Source organism: Glandiceps talaboti, chromosome 6 (assembly GCF_964340395.1).
Source record: "Glandiceps talaboti chromosome 6, keGlaTala1.1, whole genome shotgun sequence".
NCBI lineage: Eukaryota > Metazoa > Hemichordata > Enteropneusta > Spengelidae > Glandiceps > Glandiceps talaboti.
This window is the reverse complement of record NC_135554.1, coordinates 17,995,469-18,019,407: the sequence shown is the minus strand read 5'-3', so window position 1 is coordinate 18,019,407 and position 23,939 is coordinate 17,995,469. Positions and strand designations below refer to the sequence as shown.

General features: G+C 37.1%; 4 protein-coding genes across 6 annotated transcripts in view; all 4 read right to left on the bottom strand.

Moving 5' to 3' along the window:
* The window catches only part of LOC144436772 (U6 snRNA-associated Sm-like protein LSm4), a 134,802-nt gene that overhangs the window by 37,739 nt on the left and 73,124 nt on the right, over window positions 1–23,939 (bottom strand). The window lies entirely within an intron of this gene.
* LOC144436434 (zinc transporter ZIP3-like) lies at window positions 6,188–7,308 on the bottom strand. Its single transcript, XM_078125233.1, has one exon. It carries the CDS (start codon window positions 7,226–7,228, stop codon window positions 6,188–6,190), a length of 1,041 nt encoding a protein of 346 aa, XP_077981359.1. The 5' UTR covers window positions 7,229–7,308.
* On the bottom strand, window positions 11,541–16,588 carry LOC144436548 (uncharacterized). 3 transcript variants are annotated; one of them, XM_078125366.1, is made up of 2 exons: window positions 16,434–16,588; window positions 11,541–12,700 (listed from the first exon to the last, which is right to left on the bottom strand). In XM_078125366.1, exon 2 carries the CDS (start codon window positions 12,674–12,676, stop codon window positions 12,116–12,118), a length of 561 nt encoding a protein of 186 aa, XP_077981492.1. In that variant the 5' UTR covers window positions 12,677–12,700; window positions 16,434–16,588; the 3' UTR covers window positions 11,541–12,115. The 3 variants fall into 3 exon arrangements, with proteins under 3 accessions (XP_077981492.1, XP_077981493.1, XP_077981491.1); XM_078125367.1 differs by lacking the exon at window positions 16,434–16,588 and adding an exon at window positions 13,656–13,915; XM_078125365.1 differs by lacking the exon at window positions 11,541–12,700 and adding an exon at window positions 14,232–16,003.
* Window positions 18,009–22,028, bottom strand: LOC144436704 (uncharacterized). The gene is made up of 2 exons (XM_078125557.1): window positions 21,762–22,028; window positions 18,009–19,203 (listed from the first exon to the last, which is right to left on the bottom strand). The coding sequence occupies exon 2, from the start codon at window positions 19,170–19,172 to the stop codon at window positions 18,420–18,422; it is 753 nt and encodes a 250-aa protein (XP_077981683.1). The 5' UTR covers window positions 19,173–19,203; window positions 21,762–22,028; the 3' UTR covers window positions 18,009–18,419.

Below are 23,939 nucleotides of genomic sequence, written 5' to 3'. Positions count from 1 at the left end.
TATCAGGTTTTTGACATTATATTTCAATTGAAAAGTAGTGGTTTGATTATTTGTGTATTAATATTTCAAAATATTTGTGAAAGATTCACATAATTCAATTTTTTTAGTTTCTGAAATGCACAATTCCAAATTGAAAATACTCTTTGATGGTTAAATGGAAAGTGAAGGGTCAGAGGTCACACATATACCATCCAAAAAAAAGTCTGTACTAAAAATGGCAAGATCATATACATTAGTACAGCATAATAATAATAATAATAATAATAATATATTTATTGCCATTTTGCATCATTTAAAAAGAATACACTAGGAAAATGTTGCGATGTCGCTCAGAACAAACAATCTACAATCCATACAAGACAACAACAAAACTACCGACATGACACAAGAGTAAAACTGTTAAAACTGTTAAAACTATGCAAGTTAATTAAAAGATTATCATGACAGTGACTGAACTGCGCGTGGGAAGAAACTGTTGCTAAAACGTACCGACCTGACTTTTAAGGATCGATAGTGGCGGCCAGAAGGGAGCAACTGAAAACACATATATGTGATATGGAAATTATTCATGTCATTCATTTCTTAGGGGGTTTGGCCTTTTTACAGTACATTTGTATTTTTAAACCCTCGACAGTGGAGGGGAAACCTTCCACTGTCTATGTTTAACCTGAAATATGTGGATTTTGTGGAAAATGTATTGACATGAGGTCATGATACAGTGGCATCCAAGTCATCTGAAGTCAACAAGTAAAATTAAAACAGGTCATTTGTAAGTATACAGGCTGATGACATCTGTAACAATGTGATAACAGAATATATGCAGGTATATGATTGCCTATCTTGGTTAGCATAATTATTAGACTTGAACTTGCACTAGTTGGAATATAATTCAGTATTATATTTTTGGTCAGACAATTAACCAACGGTATATTCACTGAAAATTGTTTAGAAATGAAAGATTTCATCCATAATTACTACAGTAACGGATTAAAATTGTACGTTAATTGGATAGCTGATTGTTGGGTGCAAACCAAAAACACAATTTGATCATTTCAGAAATATGATACTCGTCACCATCCTTGGGCTTCCAATTTCTGAAAAGTGACTGCCAAGGAAAAAAGTTAATTTTGAGCCCTGGTTGTGTACAAACAAATACCTCCTAGGCCCAGAAAGGGGATTAACAACAACGCATGTCACTAAAGCCATCAGACATGACAGGTACTTGTAATTGGCTTCATTCATACTCCTGACTTGTAAATTATGTTTACATCATAATGCCATCTTCAGGTTTCAAAGTAAGTAAGTCACACATGGATGTTATAACATAATTAGTTTTATTTATCTATTTATTTATTTATTTTCTGCATCCCAGGGGCTCACTAAAAACATTAGGAGCAGCAGTTTATACTTCAACATTGCATGTAATGGATTTAAATTACAGCTCTTGGTGGGAATTTCAAATTCAATTTGTGCCAAAAATCAGATCAGCCTAGTCGTTATTAGAAAACCAATGGCAGTATTCTCTATGTCTTACACAATTATACGCAATGACTCTAAACAACAAGGGTGACAAGGACCAAGTAAAGTCATAACTTGTAATCATGCACCTCTCATTTTCCATAGACTGTAAACTTCAAAATAAAGATAGTAAAATCAAAATTTGAAATGATTTGTCTTCTACATATTCTATTCAAAAATTACCATTTTTACTGAACACTCTTACGAAAAAATTATCATATGATATGCAAATTAAATGAAGGTATTTTCACAATAGTTCATAAATTGAACATTTTGAAGGGAAAATGTTAACAGATTAGTATTAATATGTAATATGTAATTTACACTTTAGTTCCGTTGTAAAGTATACTGCAAAGCCCCATATCAACCACTCTGCCCCCCCCCCCTTCCCAGACTCAACAGCATTTTATAACATCTTATTTCACCTCACCGTTCTTACACAAGCTGTCATTGGTCAGAATCAAATCACATGATTCCATTCACCTTAATTTCCTTCGGCTTGGGTATCATCAAATTTTGGTAAAGAGTGTAACTTACGTGGTATATCTCTATAAACACTTTATTTTGCTCCATATGTCAACATGTTGAATACAATGTTTGTTGTCACGAATTGAGTGAATACAGACCATAATTTAATAATTACTTCATTGCTGCTATTTTGGTATAAAAATTATCTACAATTTAACAATTGATTTCATAAATCATGCTATTCAGGAAACAATTTTAATCAGCAAAAATATTCAGCATAAATCTCCACTGCATAATATTCACCTTTTAAAAATGCACTCTGTAGTATCAATGCACCATTTTCAGTGAGATATTATATGTATAACCACTGCTTAAAATATCTCACAGACAATTAAAGTTGTAAAACAGAGTGACATGGCTTTAAAGTGAATCGATCTCAGGTATAGCAACAATATAAGTGATGTATCAACTTCCTGTTCAATAATGCTATTTTTACATTTAGGAATTTGAAGGGTAATGAAATCTGTCATACGTGCAACTGAGGTCAAATTTCATAGGTACATACATATATTTATCAGCAAATTTTCTCCTAACACATCTCAGTAGCTGTCACTCAAAGCTTTTTCTTGCTTTTGAAAATCAAATGAAAGATTCATGGACAAAAATTTAATCTTGCAAAAAATACTGTTGTACTTGTCTTACGGTTCCTAATTTCGACAACTGCAATGCTGGAAATGTTCCCAACATATCGCGTATTTTTACCACCTATATTTTGCATATACTTACAATAGGGACCTTGAAAACCTGCATCTTGAATGTGCATTATGGGAACTTGAAAACCTGCCATCTTGAATGGTGAATTGTGGGAAATGTATCATTTCATTGGCAAACATGAATCACTTACTGTTGAAAACAATCTGTGACATTGTAACCACGATATTAGTCTTGGTTCAACAGACTAGCAAGAGGGTTGTCCTTCACAGTATGGCAAATCATAGACCCTCCACCAAGGGTGGTGGGTCTATGGGCAAATCAAACATTTTAAAGTTTCAGGTCTAGAAAAGTATTGTCACAACAAAATACAAGTATCTCTGTGTCTTTGGTAAACTTTGTAGGCTGTGTGTGTGTGTGTATATATATATATATATATATATATATATATATATATATATATATATATATATATATATATATATATATATATATATATATATACATATATACATATATACATACATACATACATACATACATACATACATACATACATACATACATACATACATACATACATACATATATATATATATATATATATATATATATATATATATATATATATATATATATATATATATATATACACACACACACACACACACAACTGTTGGGTAAAGATGCATGATTTAGCAAATAGCACAGCAGGTGGGTTTATTTTACATGTAGGTAATCTTACAGGAAAGGAAAATTTTGAATTTTTTTTTTTTTACAAAGTTACATCATGGAAACCTTCAACAGACATTCTATTTCCTACATATATTGTCAGGTTTTTTTTATTCTGTTGTTCTGAGAGTGCTCTCCTGCTTCCTAAGTTGGAAATGAAGTAAATGAAGGAATCTGTATTCCCACATCAGATGTTTTACTCAACTTGTAGTTATTTGTGTACAAACAAATTAATATCCCCACCCCTCCTACCCCCACCCCTCATAGAGAGATGATACAATCAGATTGCTTCTTTTCACAAGGTATGATTTTTAAAAATGACAAGAGGGATTACGATTTTACAAATTTGGAATCACTATTTTTTCATGTGTTTCCTTTTTTTTTGTATTTCAGAGTTGCCATATTGCCAGTTATCTCACAATAGACTCTTTGGACTGCAAAGTCTATAGCTATTCACTATAGTATGATTGATTTTTGATATGGAAAGTATTCATGCATGTGAAATCATGCTTAAATCACAAAACTTATACAAAACACACAATCAAACAGTTAGTGCTATTTTGATATTTTATCAAGTCTGTACATGTAAGTAAATACTGATAGATAGGACATGGAAACTGTGGAATTGGTTGCCTCAATGTAACATTTGTAAACATGAAGTATTTCAGGAGCATTTTAGAATGGCATTTGTCCATAAAAATATCACAAGAAACTAGAGTTATTGCTGATATGAGCTGAAATATAGAGGTACTAGTACCTAATAATAATGGACAGGCTTTCACATGTTGACAAAATGCTAATTTTAACGAACAGGGATTATTTTTACCTGATACAACAATACGAGATGGTATATGGTATATCACTGCTGCCAAGTCTGGATAGTTTTATAGCCATGATACTCTTCACATTCACAGAGGCAAGGATTGCTAAATAAAATTCTACTCCTTAAATAGCAGACAACTAAACTTTTAGCGGTCTGAGCTCAAACAAAGAAAATTTGCACAAACTACCTCCCTTGCTCCAATCTCAATATACCTCTTTCAAATAATTGAATATTTTAGATTGATTGACAATCTTTCATTTTTGAAAGAACATACATGCATAGCAAAACTATAAATCAAAAATTTCTACTGCGCAATCAAATTTTCACTGATATCTAATTAGCATTGTCAGGGTATGATGATACCGACAAATGGGATTTGTTGGCTAAATTGGATTCGAAAGATGCAGGTAGAAGTTTTCATTTATATCTAGGAACCAATTAATAGTCCACAAATATTCATATACACAAAGAAAGTTATGAAATTAATATTTTATTTATTAAATTAATAATGCATTCATGGTAAATGTACAACTCATAATCACTTTTCAAAAGACAAGAATGAAGGTGTCATTTTTAAAGTTCAACTTTACATCAGTGGTCCGAGCTTATAATCTATATTGGTGGGTGAAGTCAACCGAGTCACTTCACTGTGGTCAAATTAATTCAACAGTGTTGATTCTAAGCTACAGATACTGTCATTAACACAAAATTATGATTGCAGTTTGCACAAAGAAATGTGCTTTATGACTGGAAAATGAAGAAAACAGTGACTGAAATAAAATGAGAGATAATATGGGTTATAGACATATAGTTGTTAGTTGTGGTAGTTTGGAAACAGTTAGTGTGTCTGTAGCTAACGAAAAAGATATAATATTAATTGAGGGTATAAACCACAGAAAGTAAGCATTCTTGTAACGTCACCAAAGACAAATTATTGAAATTTTAATAAGATAACACCAATTGATAGTGGGTCCAATCTGATTACAATTAAAATCATAAAACCTGAAACAAATGTCATTTGGCTAAGCTTGACAAATATTTCACTAGTAACACTGCTACATGTATATTTCATTTCGAATAAAAAATCTTATGTAACAGTGTTACATTTTATGGTCTGGCTCAACAGAATTCTTAACAATAGTGCTGCATCTGATTGTCTGGTTCAAGCAAAATGTTACTAACATTGCTACATTTTATCTTATCAACAGACATTTGTGGAACAAGTGACAAAATGTAGCAATGTTAGTAACATTCCTCTTGAGCCAGATGATACAATGTAGCACTGTTGGGAAGATTTTCATTGAGCTACACAAACACAATGTAGCACTTCAGTTGTTTTGATCATAAATGTAGCAGTGTTTTAGTTGAGCCAGGCAAGGTTTTGTTTGAGGCATCATGATTTTAATCATAAAATCTGATGGAGTGAGTATAACTTGATTTCTTTATTTCTGTCTTCATTTAGTCTTATTTGTTTATAATATAATTGTTCTGAGAATGATTGCCTCATTCCTAGGGGCAGTGCCAAAGATGTGAACATGTATAATTATACAACTGACAATATTCAAGCAAGAAAACAAAGGTGATGCTACCAGTGAATAATTAGCCAACCACTACATCAGATTTTGGTGGGTCATAAGAAATTGTTGTGTCTGGTACATCAAATTGGTTTACAGGACACTGTTTTCATGAGTACACAATTGACACTACCATGTGCCATTTTTTTGTATTATTGTTTTACTCTCACAATAAGTTGATGAAGTTATTAGAAAGATAACTTGAGTGTGACAATTAAAGATAAATACTGGTGTTATTCATTATGAATTCTGTATACAGTATAGTAGGAGTTATGAATATTGTAAATGCTTGGAGAACATATCATAAATTTGAAAAATAAATTCAAATCAAAATCATAAAATGTACATTAATTTTTATAAATCAAGATCCGAAGAACTGTAACACAGCCATTGCACCTATTCCGAAAGTTAGAAACAAAACTTTAATAATTCTGTCAGTGTCCTTTTCAAATTCATGCGATAATATTTCAAAGAATGTCACATGTATAAATGTTCCAGCTGCAAAGCTCTGCAGAACTGCTGATGCAATTTGCCCTGTTAAACTTTCAGAAGTCTGTACTGAAATACCTACGACCATACCAACTGGAATCATTACGCAGAAGAGTAGCACATAACAGAACACAATACGGTTTGATTGTTTAGCACCGACCAAGCTTACACCAAATGCGAAGGAAGCGAGGCATTCATGGACGATGATGCCGATGAATAGGTTAACAGTCTGTGCCGTGTTTTCCTGTAGACCGAATGCCATGCCTTCAAGGAGGGAATGCGAAGACAAAGCAAGAAGCAGTATTGCAGAACGAATGGTGCCGGAACTGTTATGGTCGAGATGAAGATGGCTATGCCCAAATTCACTGTGGTCATGGTGATGATGATGATGATGATGATGAGAGTGGTGTTCATGGTTCAACTCTCCATTGGCTGTTTTAGGAATAAGTTTCCTCCTTTGTGTGTTGCCATGGTTACTCTCTATTTCTTCCTCATCATCACCACTGCCTCGCTCCAAAAGTTCCAAGTATGGTTCATCAGAGCTATCAACATCAGGTCGGTATTTGCATTCCTGACAGGTAAGCACAGTTTGTTCAATGAACAAAATAAAGACGAACCCAAACATAACTATAAACTCATTAACCGGATAATTGGTTTCTATACCCTTTTCTTTGAAAATTTCTTCAAGTTTATCCCCAGCAGCTGGCACAACAGTTAGAAAACATGTCCCTAGGAAAATTCCACCTGAAAAACAGTTACAGATGGCTAATACCCTTTGTGATCGTTTCTTCCACGATTGCGACTTTGAGTCGTCTTCTTTGCGTGATATTACCTTCATTGGTAGTAAACCACATATAATAGTACCGCTGAAAATCGCAACCATGAAGATAATCTGAAGCAATAACAATTCCATGATCTCATATACCAGTACTTCGATATGCAAGCTAAAGTCAATCCTGAAGGAATATCAAAGACAGAGACAAGAAGGAGTGTCACTTTTAGCAGCCGGTCGGATCTGGAAACTCTGGTCGACGGATACGTCAGCTGCACTGATCAGTAGTCTACCGTGTTGTATCGCTTGCAGCGAGTAAGTTGTATAGCGTTCTGATCCCAAAACACATCTGTTACATAGCCAATTTAACCGCTTTAAACAAGGATGGCTTAACTGTCATATATGTGGTTAATGGTTGTGACGAGAACATATGGCTATGGTACGATAAATGAATACCTTATGAGTAGACGTGGGGGACAACACCTATCGCATTTGTGTTGAAATTTGTCGCCGTGAATAAAGGAATGTAGGTCGATTGTAACAAAATTAAATGAACCACAACAAATAATGAATAGAGGTGTCACCACATTTCTATGCCAATAAAAATATAAGGAATGATAAAGTATGACAACTAGTGAAATAATTTTGGTAAACTACTTTAATAAGTTATGAAAAGAAATCTCATCGATAAACATAGGGGAAGGGGTCACTGTCCCCCGGTTGAAAAGGTCATTTAAAGTGTCTGACATCATATCCCAATAATTCTAGCTTCCTTGATCGATTCAAACATCAATAATTACAGATGCATTATGGATTTGTTGAAAGCTTACCTTTGGCTCTCAAATCTGAGATAAAATTGCAGGTTGCCCAGGTTGCCCAGGTTGCCCGTCGTGCTGTCATGCTGAAGGTCAATGACAGTACGCCACCAACGGTCATTTTCAATTATTAGTTCTTTTGTTTATATCGTACATACAGTCGAGTCGATAGGAACTCAATTGTACACTGTCGTATGAACAATTTCTGTCAATTAAATTGGGAGAAATTGTTCATACGACAGGCCTCCACTTTGAAGCAAAATCTATCTAATTTTAATACGTTGGCACATTAATCATTAATCCGGTGAAAATGTGCATGGGTGCATTAATTATACTTCAAAAAAAAAATTGTAATACAATTTTTTTTTTTAAAACGTGTTTCCGATAACATGACTTCAGAAAATAGGGTAGGTAGTTCGGGATTTGATTTGAATTTACTTTTTTTTAATTACTTGGACCAAAATAGAAGATGCTCATTGGTCACAATGGAGTCATGATGGGTGAATGGCTAGCGTGGCCGGCGCCAGCCTTGGGATCTACAGGTTGCAGGTTCGAGCCCTGGTAGGATGTAGGTGGCAATGTGAAGCTTAAATGGCTGTAATGGATTGTATGCTAAAGGGCCGTTGTGCCATTCTGATCCAGGCCAGGGGTAATAATTGTAAAGGAGTGGGAAAGCGCTATATAAGAAACCATTATTATTATTACAGTTGATGAGGTGTAAAAGAAGTAAATGAAGTCAAGTATTCAGAAGTAAACAAACACTATATGCGGACTGTGATGTTATAGGCTGAAATGAAAGAGTTTCTCTTTGGAATGTGATTAATAAATAGTAACCAAAGATATTTTGGCAAGAAAATCTACAGTGAAATAAAAGTAAATCTTAATAAAATTGTACCTTTTTGCATGTAAAATATGTTTACGGTCGCGACTTAAATTATACCGGGGTCGGTCGGGTTATCGCAACACATTTTTTATTTGGCTTTTACATTCACAAGGGGGGGGGGGGAAAGACTATAGAGTCAATGCTCACAAAAATGATCGTTGATATCCATAAGCTATTAGACTGTAAGACACATCATGTTGCTCAGCCAATATACCATGCTAGTTTTAAGCGAAAAAAAAATAATTGAATGTGTGTTTCCGATAACATGACCTCAGAAAATAGGATATGTAGGTTGGGATTTTATTTTATTTTATCTTTTTCATTGTTTTATTTTAAAATAATATTGCTTCGGGCCCGAAAACTAACAAAATGTTGGTCAGACTACTCCTTCTGTAATAGTTTGATGAAATATTTGCATACATCGCTAGGGAGAGAAAAGATGCGCATCAAGGACACGACGTTTCTTATCTTTGTGTTTTAAACTTTAAAAATGTTTAGGGTCGGAGGCTTAAACTAGGGTCGTTCGCCGGGTCGGGTTATCGAAAACACGCGGTTTTTTTTTTATTTGGCCTTAGAGCGTGGACTACTCATAACTGAAAATCACCGGCAAATGTTTTATATTTGTCCTCAAGAGGGCGATATACACCGTCACAGACCACGGTCTGTTTTACGGCAACGTTCTAAATGAACCTCACTGGTAATGTCGTGGTAGAAATAATAACTCTGGTTTGCGAGAATGGCGATATGATACCCAATTGCAAGTCGACGTCAATCGGAATGCACAGAAAAGTGTGTGTGTGTGGGGGGGGGGGGGTGTTAAGAAAACTTCCTTGTCCGTGATGAATGGGTGTCAATGCAAGTCTTCGTTAGTGGTCTGATATAGTATGAGAGTTTAGTCCTCTTCTTCATTATTTGCGAGTTCCGTTATATGTCTCCAACAACCTTTAGGAACGCGTCAGTAGGTCGCCACACTTGCTCGATGTTTTCCAGTGGTATGCCAATGGCCTTCAAGTATTCAACGCAAAACATTCGACAATTATTAAACAACTTGTGATAGCTTCCAAACGAAAGCATCACATCCAGAACCTGTGTATACAAACATTTTCTTGTTGCTGTCACGTGGCCCATATCCTTCAGCTTACTCGTACGATTTTGTTGGCTGTCGGTGAGTATCAAACAATTTGGTGCGATGCATGTTCCATTGCTTATTTCAGAAGGGACAAAGCGAATGTCTATGACAAAGAATGTACCATACCCGGCGTCTCTGGGTAAAGATATACCTTAAAATGGCTTTTACAATTTGCAGATTCCACGTATACTTTGAAGTCTCTTTGTCCTCGAATAGCGATCAACTCTGTAAATGTTTCCTTTATCCTTTTTAGGAATGTATACGAAAATTCCATCGGCTTCGCCGTGAATGGACCATTCGAACATGATCCGCAGGCACCCATAGCATATCCACGACCACTAGAACTTGATTGAACCCTACTTCGATGACGAGTAAGCTCTTATGTAGAAAAGCATATCACCTATATCGAAAATGAGACAGAAAATACTTGTCATAAGTGGGTCTCACAGGAACAATACGGGAAAAGTTGGGCAAGACATTACGGATAATGTTGTGGAGATGTTGACCTCACTAGCTTCAGCCCCGGCAATATCAGGAGTGTGACCATCTAATGTTCGAATGGGGAGGGTCGACCATATGTGATATCCTCCGGCCCCCTGTAAATAGTGAACCAGGCTCCCTTACAGCATTTGAACAATGCGGTTGAAATATTTTAACTGGGAGAGGGTCAACCCCTTCTTATTATTGAAGGCCCCTTACCCAAGATTATACGTTTTATTAGGGACAGATAACAAGATTCTGTCAGTGATGAATTTATACATTTTCACTGATCGTAAGAACACGTGCACAGCTTGTTCTGAGGTACGATGAACGTTCTTTTCGTTTCATGGTGGTGCAAGGTGGGACAGTCTCTCTCTCTCTCTCTCTCTCTCTCTCTCTCTCTCTCTCTCTCTCTCTCTCTCTCTCTCTCTCTCTCTCTCTCTCTCTCTCTCTCTCTCTCTCTCTCTCTCTCTCCCTCCCCCAAACGTCCACACATTGTCAACTGTACTGTATACTCAAAAGTCGTTGCAGACATCGTTCCGAGAACACACGAGCACCAAGGAATAGCTGAACAGACCGAGATGTGTGGTTCGCCGTTTACTTCCCAGATCGACAGACCGAGATGTATGGTTCGCCGTTTACTTCCCAGAGATCTCAACTCTGTTCCTTCTGGTACCAGTCCCAGTCTCAAACTAGATCTTTCTCTTCTGGCCTTTATTTAGATTGGCACCAGTCCCTTGGGAAATGTTGTCAACCCCCCCCCCCCCCCCCCAGTTATGGTAGTCCCATATATACGCGATCTCACCACTATATTGCAATCACTTTTCACACAAAATATATAAAAAGAACAGATTTGTTTGTCAAATATTTATTTAAATAAAGATTGAAATTAGCCCGTAGACTTGAGAAAGTCTAGCCTTTACTGTAAGAGATATGTGTACTTTACATAGTTTATATTATTACTCAATGAATTCACAGTGTAGTCTATATGATTGGATACAAAAGATGAAGTCTTTGGACTGTTTATGGTAATTAACTTAAAGTGAATGTCAGCTAATCCACTTTAGCAGTCACTAGAAATAATATCAAGTGTAAAAGTATACTGTTTCAATTGGTTTATTTAAAAGCCTAGAATTTTGCCTTTCTAATGTGCTCAATTACCAAATGAAACAGTATACTTTTACACTTGATATGATGCTATAAACGATTGTGGTACATACAATTTACAATTTACAATACAATACAATACAATAGATTTTATTTCGAGTACCAGCTCATATAAAAAAGAAAAGAAAAGAAAAAAAGAAAGAAAATGCTTTATTTTGGTGTTATGGGTTGTACATATTCCCTAACATTTTTTTTTTCAGTCACAGTTGCCTTGTTTCGTTTCGTTTCGTTTCCCAGAATACCATAAGCCCTAAGTCGCAGCGCTACCATAAAAAGTCGACCTCCACAACTTCCAGTCCAACTTTCCAAGGGAGGATATCGATGCGTAGGAGCTTGGAGAAATCATAAGCACTAAAGTCATGCCCAGGTCCCGTTTTCTCTTCCGTCAACCGACTATATAGCCACGTTAAAACTATTTGTCGGGTAGCTCAATTTTAGAAGTGGATTTGATATATTTTTATACACGGGGACTAAATTGCCGAAATACTAAATTATACTGAAATATTGGTCTGTGCCATAAACCTCGCTTTGCAAAACAATAGCTAACGTTATTCTTACATCGGTGTTTCTTCTTCAGGGTAGTTATGCCCGAACAGTTTTCTTCCCATATCCTTAAACCAAAGCCAAACTCTTCCAGATGTGGAAGGAATACTTTCATAAATTCCAAGACTACGAACGTATCTCTGAGCAAAGTCCAAAGAGTTATTGAAAAGCCTGTTATATCTTCCAAATGATCTCATGACAAAAATGACTTTGTCATACAGATCCTCCCCAGTTCCTTGGAAGGTCCCAACCTCGGTAATTTCTCGGTGAAGACCGGGATCAGTTGATACGAAGCATTCGGGAATGACACATTGCTCGCCAGGATTGACAGCCACGAAATTCAGTTGAATACCATAAAACCTGTTAGAGTCTTCCACCCTTACGTATATTCTATGATGACTTTTACAGTAAGTACCCATGGGACCAAAATACACCCTAAACTCGGTACGTCTGTCTATGATACTGTCGATGAGCTGCTGGAAAGATCGTCTGATTCTTTCCTGGACATTCCGACCCATACTCATGGCAGCTGCTGAGAATGGTCCAGTGGAACATTCCCCACATCCAGTCATATTTAAACGTGATATTCAGGGAAACTGAAACAGTAATAGAGAACGCAGTGTCAAAGAAACTGAACTCAGATAATGAATACGAGGGAAGCACGAGACGGTGGGTGTGGAGGAACAAACTGCGTCGTCATGGTGTGTGTGTGTGTGTGTGTTAATCATCGTGGTAAAACCACCAGGTTTCTTGCTTAGAGGTAAGTTTTGCCTGTATTTTCTCTAGTTTATTGGGATTATTATAATACATTGATGATGCGATGGCTAGGAGGTACGACCAGCTAACGATACAGTGTAGTAAATTTAACAAGCTACGTCGTGGCTTATACGATTGTTAGGCCAAAAAAAAATAAAAATCTGGTTCTGGTCAGGGTAAACTTTCTAAAGTGGTGCGACGACGCGCGTTTTTTTTTTTTTTTCCTAATTTTTTTTTTTTTGGCAAATTAGTAAATACACATTTTTGACACTTTACATGCTCTCGGAAGATGTCATACAACTCTGGAAGTTGGCACTGTTGTATGGCAAGTTTTATACGATGCGGATCAATCATCCATCAGGGCATCACTAGTCACATTTACAAATTTATCTTATCGCCCAGTGATTTGCAGTTATAATCCCGATTTGCAGTTATAATCCCATCCAAGATAATGAGTCTTGCCTTGCAACCACTGTATAATGTCATTGTGCAACTTGCAACGTTAAATAACGAGAAATAGGTCTGTCCAACGGACGTAGAGGAGGCAGTGTTTTCTTTCGAGCACCGTCCATCATCAGTCTGATACGCAGTTTAATTTAACGATAATATCGTTAAATTATCTCATCCTTCTGAATGGTATCATGCGTGGACGAAAGCGGTCACGTACAATGGGGTATGCCAAGTAGGCACCACTTCATTTCATAATAGAAGTAACCAAACAGTTCGCGACAACAATCAACATCTCCCCAGACTTGGGTGATTTCACACTGTTGTATTTCAATGGCCAACAAGTACCTGAATCCAAATGTCCGACAGTTATTGAACCATGCATGGTACTGCCCGAAATCCGTCATGACTTCAATGACATTGTGATATAACTCTCTGCCAGTCTCTCTCACTGTCCCCATTCTTGTGAGTTCACGCCTTTGTTCAGCGTTGGATACGATATGGCAATTTGGTGCGACGACCCGTCGACCTCTCGAGCTCTCTCTGTCCCATTCTGAGGCAATACCAATCTGATTAAAATCCGATGTAGATGTCGGCTAATCGTTCATTGCTATTTTCCTTCTGCATTTTGCCTGAATTAACCTTCGGCCCTTCGTGGTACATGTTTACGTGTTTATCGTGATGGCCTCCTAGATCAGATTGAGGCAATACCAATCTGATTAAAATCCGATGTGGTGAAAGCGGCTAAATGTTTTATTTACCTCTGTTTTCATCGTTTTGTGTTGTTTATTTTTGTTCAGAGTGATCGCCGCCTTCCCTCGGAACAAAACAAATGGCACAAAAAGATGGAAAAAGAGGTAAATAAAACGTGAAAGGAGCAGCCATGTGCCCGCCTACATAGGCGCATGCGTAGTTTTGGGCATGTGGGTTTTTCCACAAGAGTAATATTCTATTTTAGCTGCAATAACTAAATAAAATCCAGTCTATTTTTATTTTTTATTATTTTTATTTTCTACTGTGTCCTATCAATTCGTTCTAGGCCCTTGCCTTAACAATTAAGCATTGTCTATTTTATCTGTACACGAAGTACAACGCACTACCCGATCGCTGCCTATAATAGCCTATATCCTTTAGTAGGACCATTTTTTAATACAAAAGTTATGTAAAAAGGTGTAAACCCCCCCCCCGAACATGCTTATATTCCTGGTATGTCATAACACATTGATGTAAACAAATCATACATGTAAGGGGCGTGATCAATAGCTCAATGTTGGATAAAAAACTAATTTCTTTTACTTTTGGATGGGGTGTTTTGAGCCATAGTTCTCATCCTACAAAAGTTACGTGTTGTACCCAGTACCCCTAAACAATGCAAATATTTCTTTAAAAATGTAAAGTTGAGAATTAACAGAAATTTCGCTGAAGTAAATGCGCCATGGCATTTTTTTATCACTACATACTGGCTTTGTATTTGTATACCACTACGTACTACAACATACTGATTTGAAATTGATTGTGATGTCCGGAAACAATTTCCAATTTCAGCCAATTTGGTTAGAAGGGGTAGGGTTGGGTCTGAGGCCTAACTATAAGCATTTATTAAGGGGGGGGGGGTATCCTACATTGAACTATTGATCGCCCCTAACCAAAAACACGTTTTAATTATGTCCATTTGAAGAACGAAAAGTACATTGTCTTTTCGTCCCTAATACATGTAAGATGACAGGCCTGAACGATAAAGAACCAGGAGCAGTGTCAGTGAGTCTATCTGTGTCAACAAGTTTATATACGCAGACAGATGGACAGTCTGTTCTCTCAAAGGGTATGCGACAATACAGAATGTCAATCTTTCCGAGAGTAATTACCGAATTTGCTATCCTTTTCCATCATACAAATTATTGTTCGGAATAAAAATTCATGACATCACTCAGTTCGTTAACAAGCGTCGTTGCCAACGCCATGACTGTAGATGAGGTCGATAGTCCAGACTGACTTTATCCACTATTATCGTTAAAGTATGTCATTGTGTCATCAAATTGTATCGATGGGCCGGGGTCTCGTGCATGGGGTATTCCAAGTAAACATGGTAGGTGCCGCTTCAGTTCATAATAGACATAACCAAAGAATTCGCGACAACGATCACCATCTTTCCAAACTTGGTTGATATTATACTGGGGTATTTCAATGGCCAACAAGTACCTGAATCCAAATGTCCGACAGTTATTGAACCATGCATGGTACTGTCCGAAATCCGTCATGACTTCAATGACATTGTGATATAACTCTCTGCCAGTTTCTCTCACTGTCCCCATTCTTGTGAGTTCACGCCTTTGTTCAGCGTCAGATACGATATGGCAATTTGGTGCGACGACCCGTCGACCTCTCTCTGTCCCATTCTGGGGCAATACAAACCGTATATCTATCATGAAATGTTTTCCACATGCTGGACTGAACAGGTAAACTTTGAAGTGGCTCTTGGGACCCTCTGATTCGACAAACACCTCAAAGTCAACGGGATGAACGATTTCGATCAAATCTCTGAAGGTTTCCCTGATTCTGGACCTTTCTCCAGCATCGGAAAAGTCGATAGATCGTGCTGTAAACGGTGCAGATGAGCATGCTCCGCATAGGATCATTTCGAATAAATTGTCTAGGCCACTTTATCTACGAAATATATCCGAAGAGACGGTGACAAACTAGAAAAAGAAGAATTGTGGGAAATATAGAAAATCTGTAATATTTTCATCGAACCAATATATTCACTTGAAGGACGAAAAGTACATTGTCTTTTCGTCCGTAATACATGTAAAATGACAGGCCTGAACAATAAAGAACCAGTGTCAGTGAGTCTGGTGTCAATAAGTTTATATTCGCAGACAGACAGACAGACAGACGGACGGCGGTCTGTTCTCTCAAAGGGTATATGCGACAATACAGAATGTCAATCTTTCCGACAGTTATTACCGAATTTGCTTATCCCTTTCCAGCGTAAACCGTACACGTTATTATTCGGGGAAAAACATTCACAATTGTCAATTGGAGATTCATCGATAACAAAGTGTATGTCATTGTGAAGAATATAAAAATCGAACTCAAAACACTTCAAGGACGAGTAAAAATACTTACAGTGAAGGTTGAGAGACGGACAAAAATGTCGATCGATTCCTAAATATTTTTGGACGTGTAGACTATGCACGCTCCACAAAAATCAGGAATGTGTGAAGACTACCTGGCTACTTTATAGCTGCCATATGTATTGGTCGCCTGAGGTGGCAGGCAGAGCTCTGGTGGCAGGCTAGGCACTTTAACTTTCATTGTAATTTATTTCATGGGCTGATACCACGGGTTCAGTGAAAACAGGGAAGTAAGGTACCAGAAATGATGTATTCGTCAACATTTCATGTCATTTGTAACATATCTTACTTCTCAGCACAGACAAATACAGGCATTTTTGCCACTTCTGGAGTTGAAGCGAACTTGTAACTTCATTTGTATTTTAGCCTACGAAAGAGAATATTGCGCCGAGGAGATAACCAACCAATTTGCACACACCTTGCGCATACCTTCAATAGCTTTCAGAATGGTATAAACATCACCTGACTAAAAGTACGCATGCGTTCCAGTGCAGGTTTTTCCCGGCGAGTATTTTTCAACAAAGGCAATTCTATATTTAGTTATTTTTCTACACAGGCTATCGGATGATGTTTACAAAGCTATCCAAACTGTTATTGGCCAGGACTGTCTTGTGTTTACACAAAACAAGTGATTTGCCTTTCCACTCTTGAAAGACTTTGTGTTTCACTCCATTAAGGTGGCCCTATCTTTTTTTGTTCCTCATTACTAATTCATGGCAACTATATGGGTAGGTCGAAAATTTAGATTCGTAAAAAAACGCAACATCTTCATGTTTCTCTGCCTCTCCTTTTCCTTCTCCCTATCTTCTTTTTATTGGATTTCTAATAACGTATCCCCTTTCCCAGCTTCTCCACACAATTGGCATGTTCTCATCCCCCTACTTAAACTAAATGAAAAGCTAAAAAAAAAAAAATACAGAAAAAAGAACGACCACTCTACACTGTATTTTCAATATTAATCCCAGTATTTTTCGTCGTTGAGACAAGAAAAAATGAGTACCAGGATTTGAAAACGAGTGGTGACTGATGTCCAATTTTCCGCCTGAATAAAGAAAAATATGGAGAACAAGGCCTAATAAAAAAATGTTTGGTTCCTGTTACCCAACCCCCACCTAGTTTCTCACTGCCGACCCTAAACATTGTTTTACATGTTCAAAAAGAAAATACTAAAATCGCGAAAATTGTGAAGTCTTGCCAGAAATAGTGGATGCGGAAACTGACATCATCTTAAAAGGACAATAAGATCTAAGTCTAAGATGACGTGTTTGGTCTTGGAGTAACACAACCAGGGCATAAATCTCTTACATGTATTTTTGTTCGAACGCATTCAACTCGGCTTAATACGTGAGGTATATGTTTGAATACCTCCTCATCTCAATTCAGCATGTCTTTCCGTGACATTAAGCAGCCAAGTGATATTTTACCCTGGCATCATGTTAACAAGGGTAATTAGATTCATATACCACTGTTCAATAATAACAATTGACGTCCATTCCATTTGTAAATGTTACTAAAATTTATTTCCGTGAAAAGATACATTCAGTAAAATAGAAATAATTTCTCTCCATGTCTGAACCCAATCCGTGCTGGTTTTACATAAAACGAAGATTATTGTTCTCCGAAGTCTTAATTTAACATTTTGTCTTGGAGTACAGTTAGGCATAACATCGACACCCGACAAAAAGTTACAGGAAGACATCAACTTTGTTCACAATATTTTTGTGGGAAATCGGCACATTATTGACGGTAAATACAAAGCCCCATGCCAGATATACTTATATATAATCTTGAACAGAAACGAAATAGTTAAACCAAAAGTTAAGTGTACTATTTAGACCAGCAGTTGAAACTGGTCCCCACTGTCATAGTACATGTGATCTTATCTCCCTCAGTGAAAAAAACAGCCTCGTGGGTTTCGAAAGTTATACTGTAAATAAATTTGTGATTTTGGTCAATGTAGTCTATCTCATAATATAACCTACATTTTTACAATTTGCCAGTCATCATCACTGTCCTCTATGGTGAGTTCACTTTCTGATGTTCGTGCAAGCATCATGTACTCTTGAATTCTTTCGTTTTCAGGTTCCGAGATCCCGAAGGAGTCCATAAAAGAGGCAGCAACTCCAGCAATTGGACCTAAGACTAAACCATTTGCAGCGCCCATTGTGCCAGCCAAAATTTTATTTGGGATGTTGCTCGCTGATTCAGCACCTTCTTTGGCCAAGAGAACAGGTCCACATATTATTCCAAAGACTGCATAAACCGGGGCTAGCAAAGTACCACGAATAACTCTTCCGGTGACTACAGCAGCTCTTGTGAATGTACCTATTCCTGTGGAGTAGGTTTCATTGGCGTATTCGTTATTCGAACTTTCATCTGATGTATTGTCGGCTGTGCTATATTCACAGGGAGAAGACACATTCCGTTTGGTAATTTGCCTCCGGGGTTCGCAGAAACTTCGTGTATTTTCTATATTTTCAGTTTCGTTCCCACTACTATAGCATGTGTCTTCCAACGTGTCATCAATGAAGAGACCTAACGCATCATCTTCGTCTAGTGACAAATCGTTCCAGGATTGTTGTGAGTCCGTTTCTGATAACATACTGTTACTGTCATCTGATGTGGTCTTCAGAGTATGATAGTAAGCATATTGTGTCATCAACGACTCATCTTCAAGGCACTCCGTATCGATCTCGGGCACCAGCCCATCTCTCACTGCATATGCAGCCATTTTTGGTAGATAACTTTAATTCATCCAATTCCTACAAAAGAATTAGTTTTTATCATTACAAAGCTGTATATGAGTACTCATCATCACACGGTGTGGATTGTGTAGATCCCAGCTATGTAATCTTAAAGCCACTATATATAGCACGCATACATACATACATACATATACATACATACATATACATACATACATACATACATACACACACACACACATACATACATACATACATACATACATACATACATACATACATATCCACTGTGAACTGGTTGAATAATTACACAATTTACGATGAAACTTTGGTGCTACATGTACAGTGTAGTTTGTTTTTGAGAGGAAGTAATGTAAGGTAACTGAAACATGCAACTCCGGTAAGCTGTGCTAATTTATGTTAAATTCAACCGACGATGCACTAGCATTGATACGTGTTGCCGCGCGGGGGTGGGGGTGGGGTGGGGGGTGAGGTGATCAGGAAACATGAAATGGGACGTTTTCAGCCTAAATGTTTATGAAAACCTAATTTTGCAAAGCGTCCCTTGAATTTAATAGGCGTGTCATAATGATGTCAAATATGGCATTTGGAAATGGGCATATCTCTACTGACTCAGATGTATTGACGGATGTTAACCAACAACAACAACAACAACAACAACAACAACACCATCATCATCAACAACAACAACAACATAACAATAACAATAACAACAACAACAACAACAACAACAGCTAACATACGTTTAAGCAGCCACAATTTTAAACTTTCGCCATTTTTTAAATAACGAAAGAAATTGTTGCTCTACAACACTTTATTCTAAGTATTTGCAACCAGCAGAACATGGGAAAGCCTTCTATCATAAAAACATTACTTTTGTTTGAATTTCCATCGTCCGATAACATAAGATACAGGTCACATTTAGGAAAGGAAAAATTGAAATAATACAGAGTTGGTTGAGACCATAAACGTTGGAGAGGGACTCATCAACGTCTATGGTTGAGGCGAACGATTCTCACTGGCGATGATAAACAATGTTCGACGGTTCTGTCACAAATCCTAATTTCACAAATGGTGAATTTGTAAATCCGTTCCATGAATTTTAGGTACAAAATATCGCTATAATCTCTAATGCGACCACACTCTTTGCATATTTACTTTGATGTTTAGTGCTTTCGTTTGTCATTTGACCAACACTTGATCAATGTGTATGTATACTCTGCCAGACCGATAGTAATGAACCGAATTGACTCATTATTGACTCATTATTGACAATTATACCCACCCCTCACCCAATGTATCATTTTTAGCTGTTAACGTATCTTCCTTATAGGTAATTTAGTTAACTCATTTACCATTCTAATTGTTTGTGGCAGTTGTACTTCTCAGTACTAAAGTTCCGCACGCCAGCCATAGTCAAGCCATTGATGAATGGAATTATGATGTTTGAATGGTTAGAGTACCCGGCTTGGAATCTGTAGTTTGCAGGTTCGAGCCCCGTTGCTGGCATTTGTTGCTGAATGAAAGTTACGCCCCAGTCAACCCAGCTGTATAATTAGGAAGCTCATAGGAAAATGGTTACAATGCGAATGTGTGCTAATAGAGGCTGCATGGATTTGTATGTTCCCGGGGAGTTAAGTTGAGGAAGTATATTGACCATCGTTCCATTATAGGTCCGTACCAAGGGTACGGCTTTGAGCACAGTGATGGGAAGCGCTATACGAAAACGAACATTTCTATTATTTTGTTGTATATTATATTATATTACAGATTGGGTATTTACCTGTAGATTGTTAAAACTGAATGAGATGTATAGGGAATGAAATGAAATGAAATAGTGCGAAAATTTCACTCCAAGACTTAGGGTAACGCTGAACATTTACCACCCAGTAAAAATGGCATGTTAGGAAATCTTCAACTGACATTTTAGTTCGTTTTATACTGGCCAAGGTAGCTCACAATACAGACGTTATGGCTTTACATTTTCCCGGTTTCACTCTTTGCCGATGTCAGAGTGTTTTGACCCAAAGATATGTAATAGTTGAACTGGATATCGATACACTATTGTTTTCATATTTAACGTATGTCTGAATATATGGATATACAATGCCATTCTATTTATATTCAATTGTTCGTTTAACAGGCGGTCTGCCGACTACTAGATGATGGTAAAACGTTTGTACAGTGTGAACCGAACACAGCCAAGGCCCATCTGTGCGAACATAAAAACATAATCCTTTGTTATGTAAATACTGACATATTGGTTTCAGTATTCACAAATATGACCTTGTTTAAAATATTGAATATATAATAACTCATATTTACTATGTTTTATTTACATTTTTAACAATGTTCTTTATCAAAGTTCCGCCTAAAACATTTGTCATTTTATTTCTCATGACGTAAAAATACCCAAAACTCATTGTATCCTGCAGAAGGAGGGTACACACACACCGATGCGATAATATAAATTGTACTGGCATAAACAGGGAACATTTAGATAACATGAGCCGTCGAAAGTGAAAGCAGAATTTCCTCATTTTAAGAATAAATAGCGATTTTAGGTGACAGGACAAACAAAACGTATTACTTACCTAATAAAATGAAAACACAAACTGGTCACATGTTACGTGGTATGACGCATTTTACGTGCAGAAGTTCGGTTATGAAAGGCAGGTAGCCCAGTTTTTATGAGACACAAACAGTAAGGTTGGAACAGGGTTAGTCTATCGGTTTGTACTTTAACCCGTCAAAGTGCACGCTGTCCGCAATATATCTCTATCGGTACAGGTGCAACGTGCGTGGTAGCATACTATGTTATAAACAGTGATAACCATCACTTGTCCCCCATGTATGCGGTTTCAATGTCCACACCGAAGTAAGTGTTCCGCTGTCGTCATCTGATTCTGATTCAGCATAATTAAAAAGGCTTCAAATCACGTGATGTAAACACTAACAGTCACCGGCTGCTAGTTTTCGTATTTATGATAAATATTTTGAATACGTGCAGGTATGTATGTATGTATGTATGTATGTATGTATGTATGTATGTATGTATGTATGTATGTATGTATGTGCATATATTGGCATGTTTGGTAGGGATGGAATCGAAAGGGGGGATAATTGGTACGCCACCAGTGGTGAATACTATTATATTCAGTGATTGCAGACAATTTTGATATCACTATAATTAACATTACACCATATTATTTAGTAAAAGCCTTCTACAAAATAATTACTTAAAGTGCAAACACTGCAAAATGCATGTCTTTAACGCAATATCCACAATTTAATATACATATCCACAAAGTATATAGACTGACTCATAGGTTTGCATAATATGTTACAAACGTCAAGAAAAAGATCATGGAAAATATATGAACAGTTCCAACATGATAAAGAGTAAGTTGACAGCAAAGTGTTGCCAAGAGAAAGGCGGTAGCCTATTGACATCTTTTATTTGTTAGATTATGCCCTGTTGACAGTTGTCGCAGTTTGATATGATAAAAAAAAAACAAGGTTTGGCTCCCACTTGATTGAATTTAAATATTACATTTCAAACCTCCACCGAAGACAAGAGTCTAAAAAAAGAATAAAACACCAATTGGTAGTGATGAAATGTTTGTAATAGAGCGATAAACCTGAAGTGATGTATACAATATCAAAACTAACTGCAGTAAAAAAGAAACACGGTTAAAAATATAAATTCTAAGTGATGACAAGCACGTGGAGGAAAGTGAAAGTAAAAATCAGAAACCGGATAGATATTCAATACAATATACAGACTTTAGAGGTGATATCAATAGTTCAATGTAGGATAATAAACTACATTCTTTCAGTTAGGCCTCAAACTCCCCACCACCCTCCCTTCTAACTAAATTGGCCAAAATTGAAAATTGTTGTAGACAGCATAATCAATTTCAAATCAGTATGCACTAGTATTTAGTGCTATGAGTACAAAGCCAGTGTGAGGAAAATAGCTCTTTTATTGACATTATAGTACCATGCATTTACTATGGCGAAAATTCTTCCATTTATTAATTTGACATTTTTTTTAGAGTTACAAATGTATTTGTATTTAGGGGTACAAAACAGACCCATTAAAAGGAAAATAGTTTTTTTTTGTATGAGTAGAACCAAAATGGCTCCAAACTCCCCACACCCCAAGGTAGTAAACTTGAAGGAATGTAGAAAACCGATAGGGTGCGCTCTCGCGCTTTTAAAAGTTGTGGTGGCTGATAATGTGAAACTGTCACAGTCTATTCTAGACAATATATACAATTAGTACACTCTAAATGCGATTTTGTTGGGAAGGTGCCACACAGAGTATGTGTGTTGTCTCTGCTGCGTGAATGTCAACTGACAATTTGCCATTCATCATCACTTCCTTCGATACTCAAATCATCTTCATCTATCGTCTTGGCTATCTCCTCATATTCCCTTACCCTCTCTTGATCAGGAATGACACCAAACGAATCCATGTAAGAAAACGCCAAGCCAGCCAACGGTCCAAATACCAGACCACCAGCCGCACCAACTGTTCCAAGAACAACTTTCTCCACAATGTTGTCGGCGGAATCGGCGGCCTCCATCGCGAGAGCGATAGGACCACCGACAAGCCCAGCTGCTACATATACTGGAGCAAGCAACGTGCCACATATAACATTGCCAGTCACTTTCGCAGCTTTTTTAACAGTGGATTGGCCTTTTGTTTTCTGAACACGCTTGATGTGTTCGCGGTAGTCATCTTCACTCGGACCTTCATAACCATG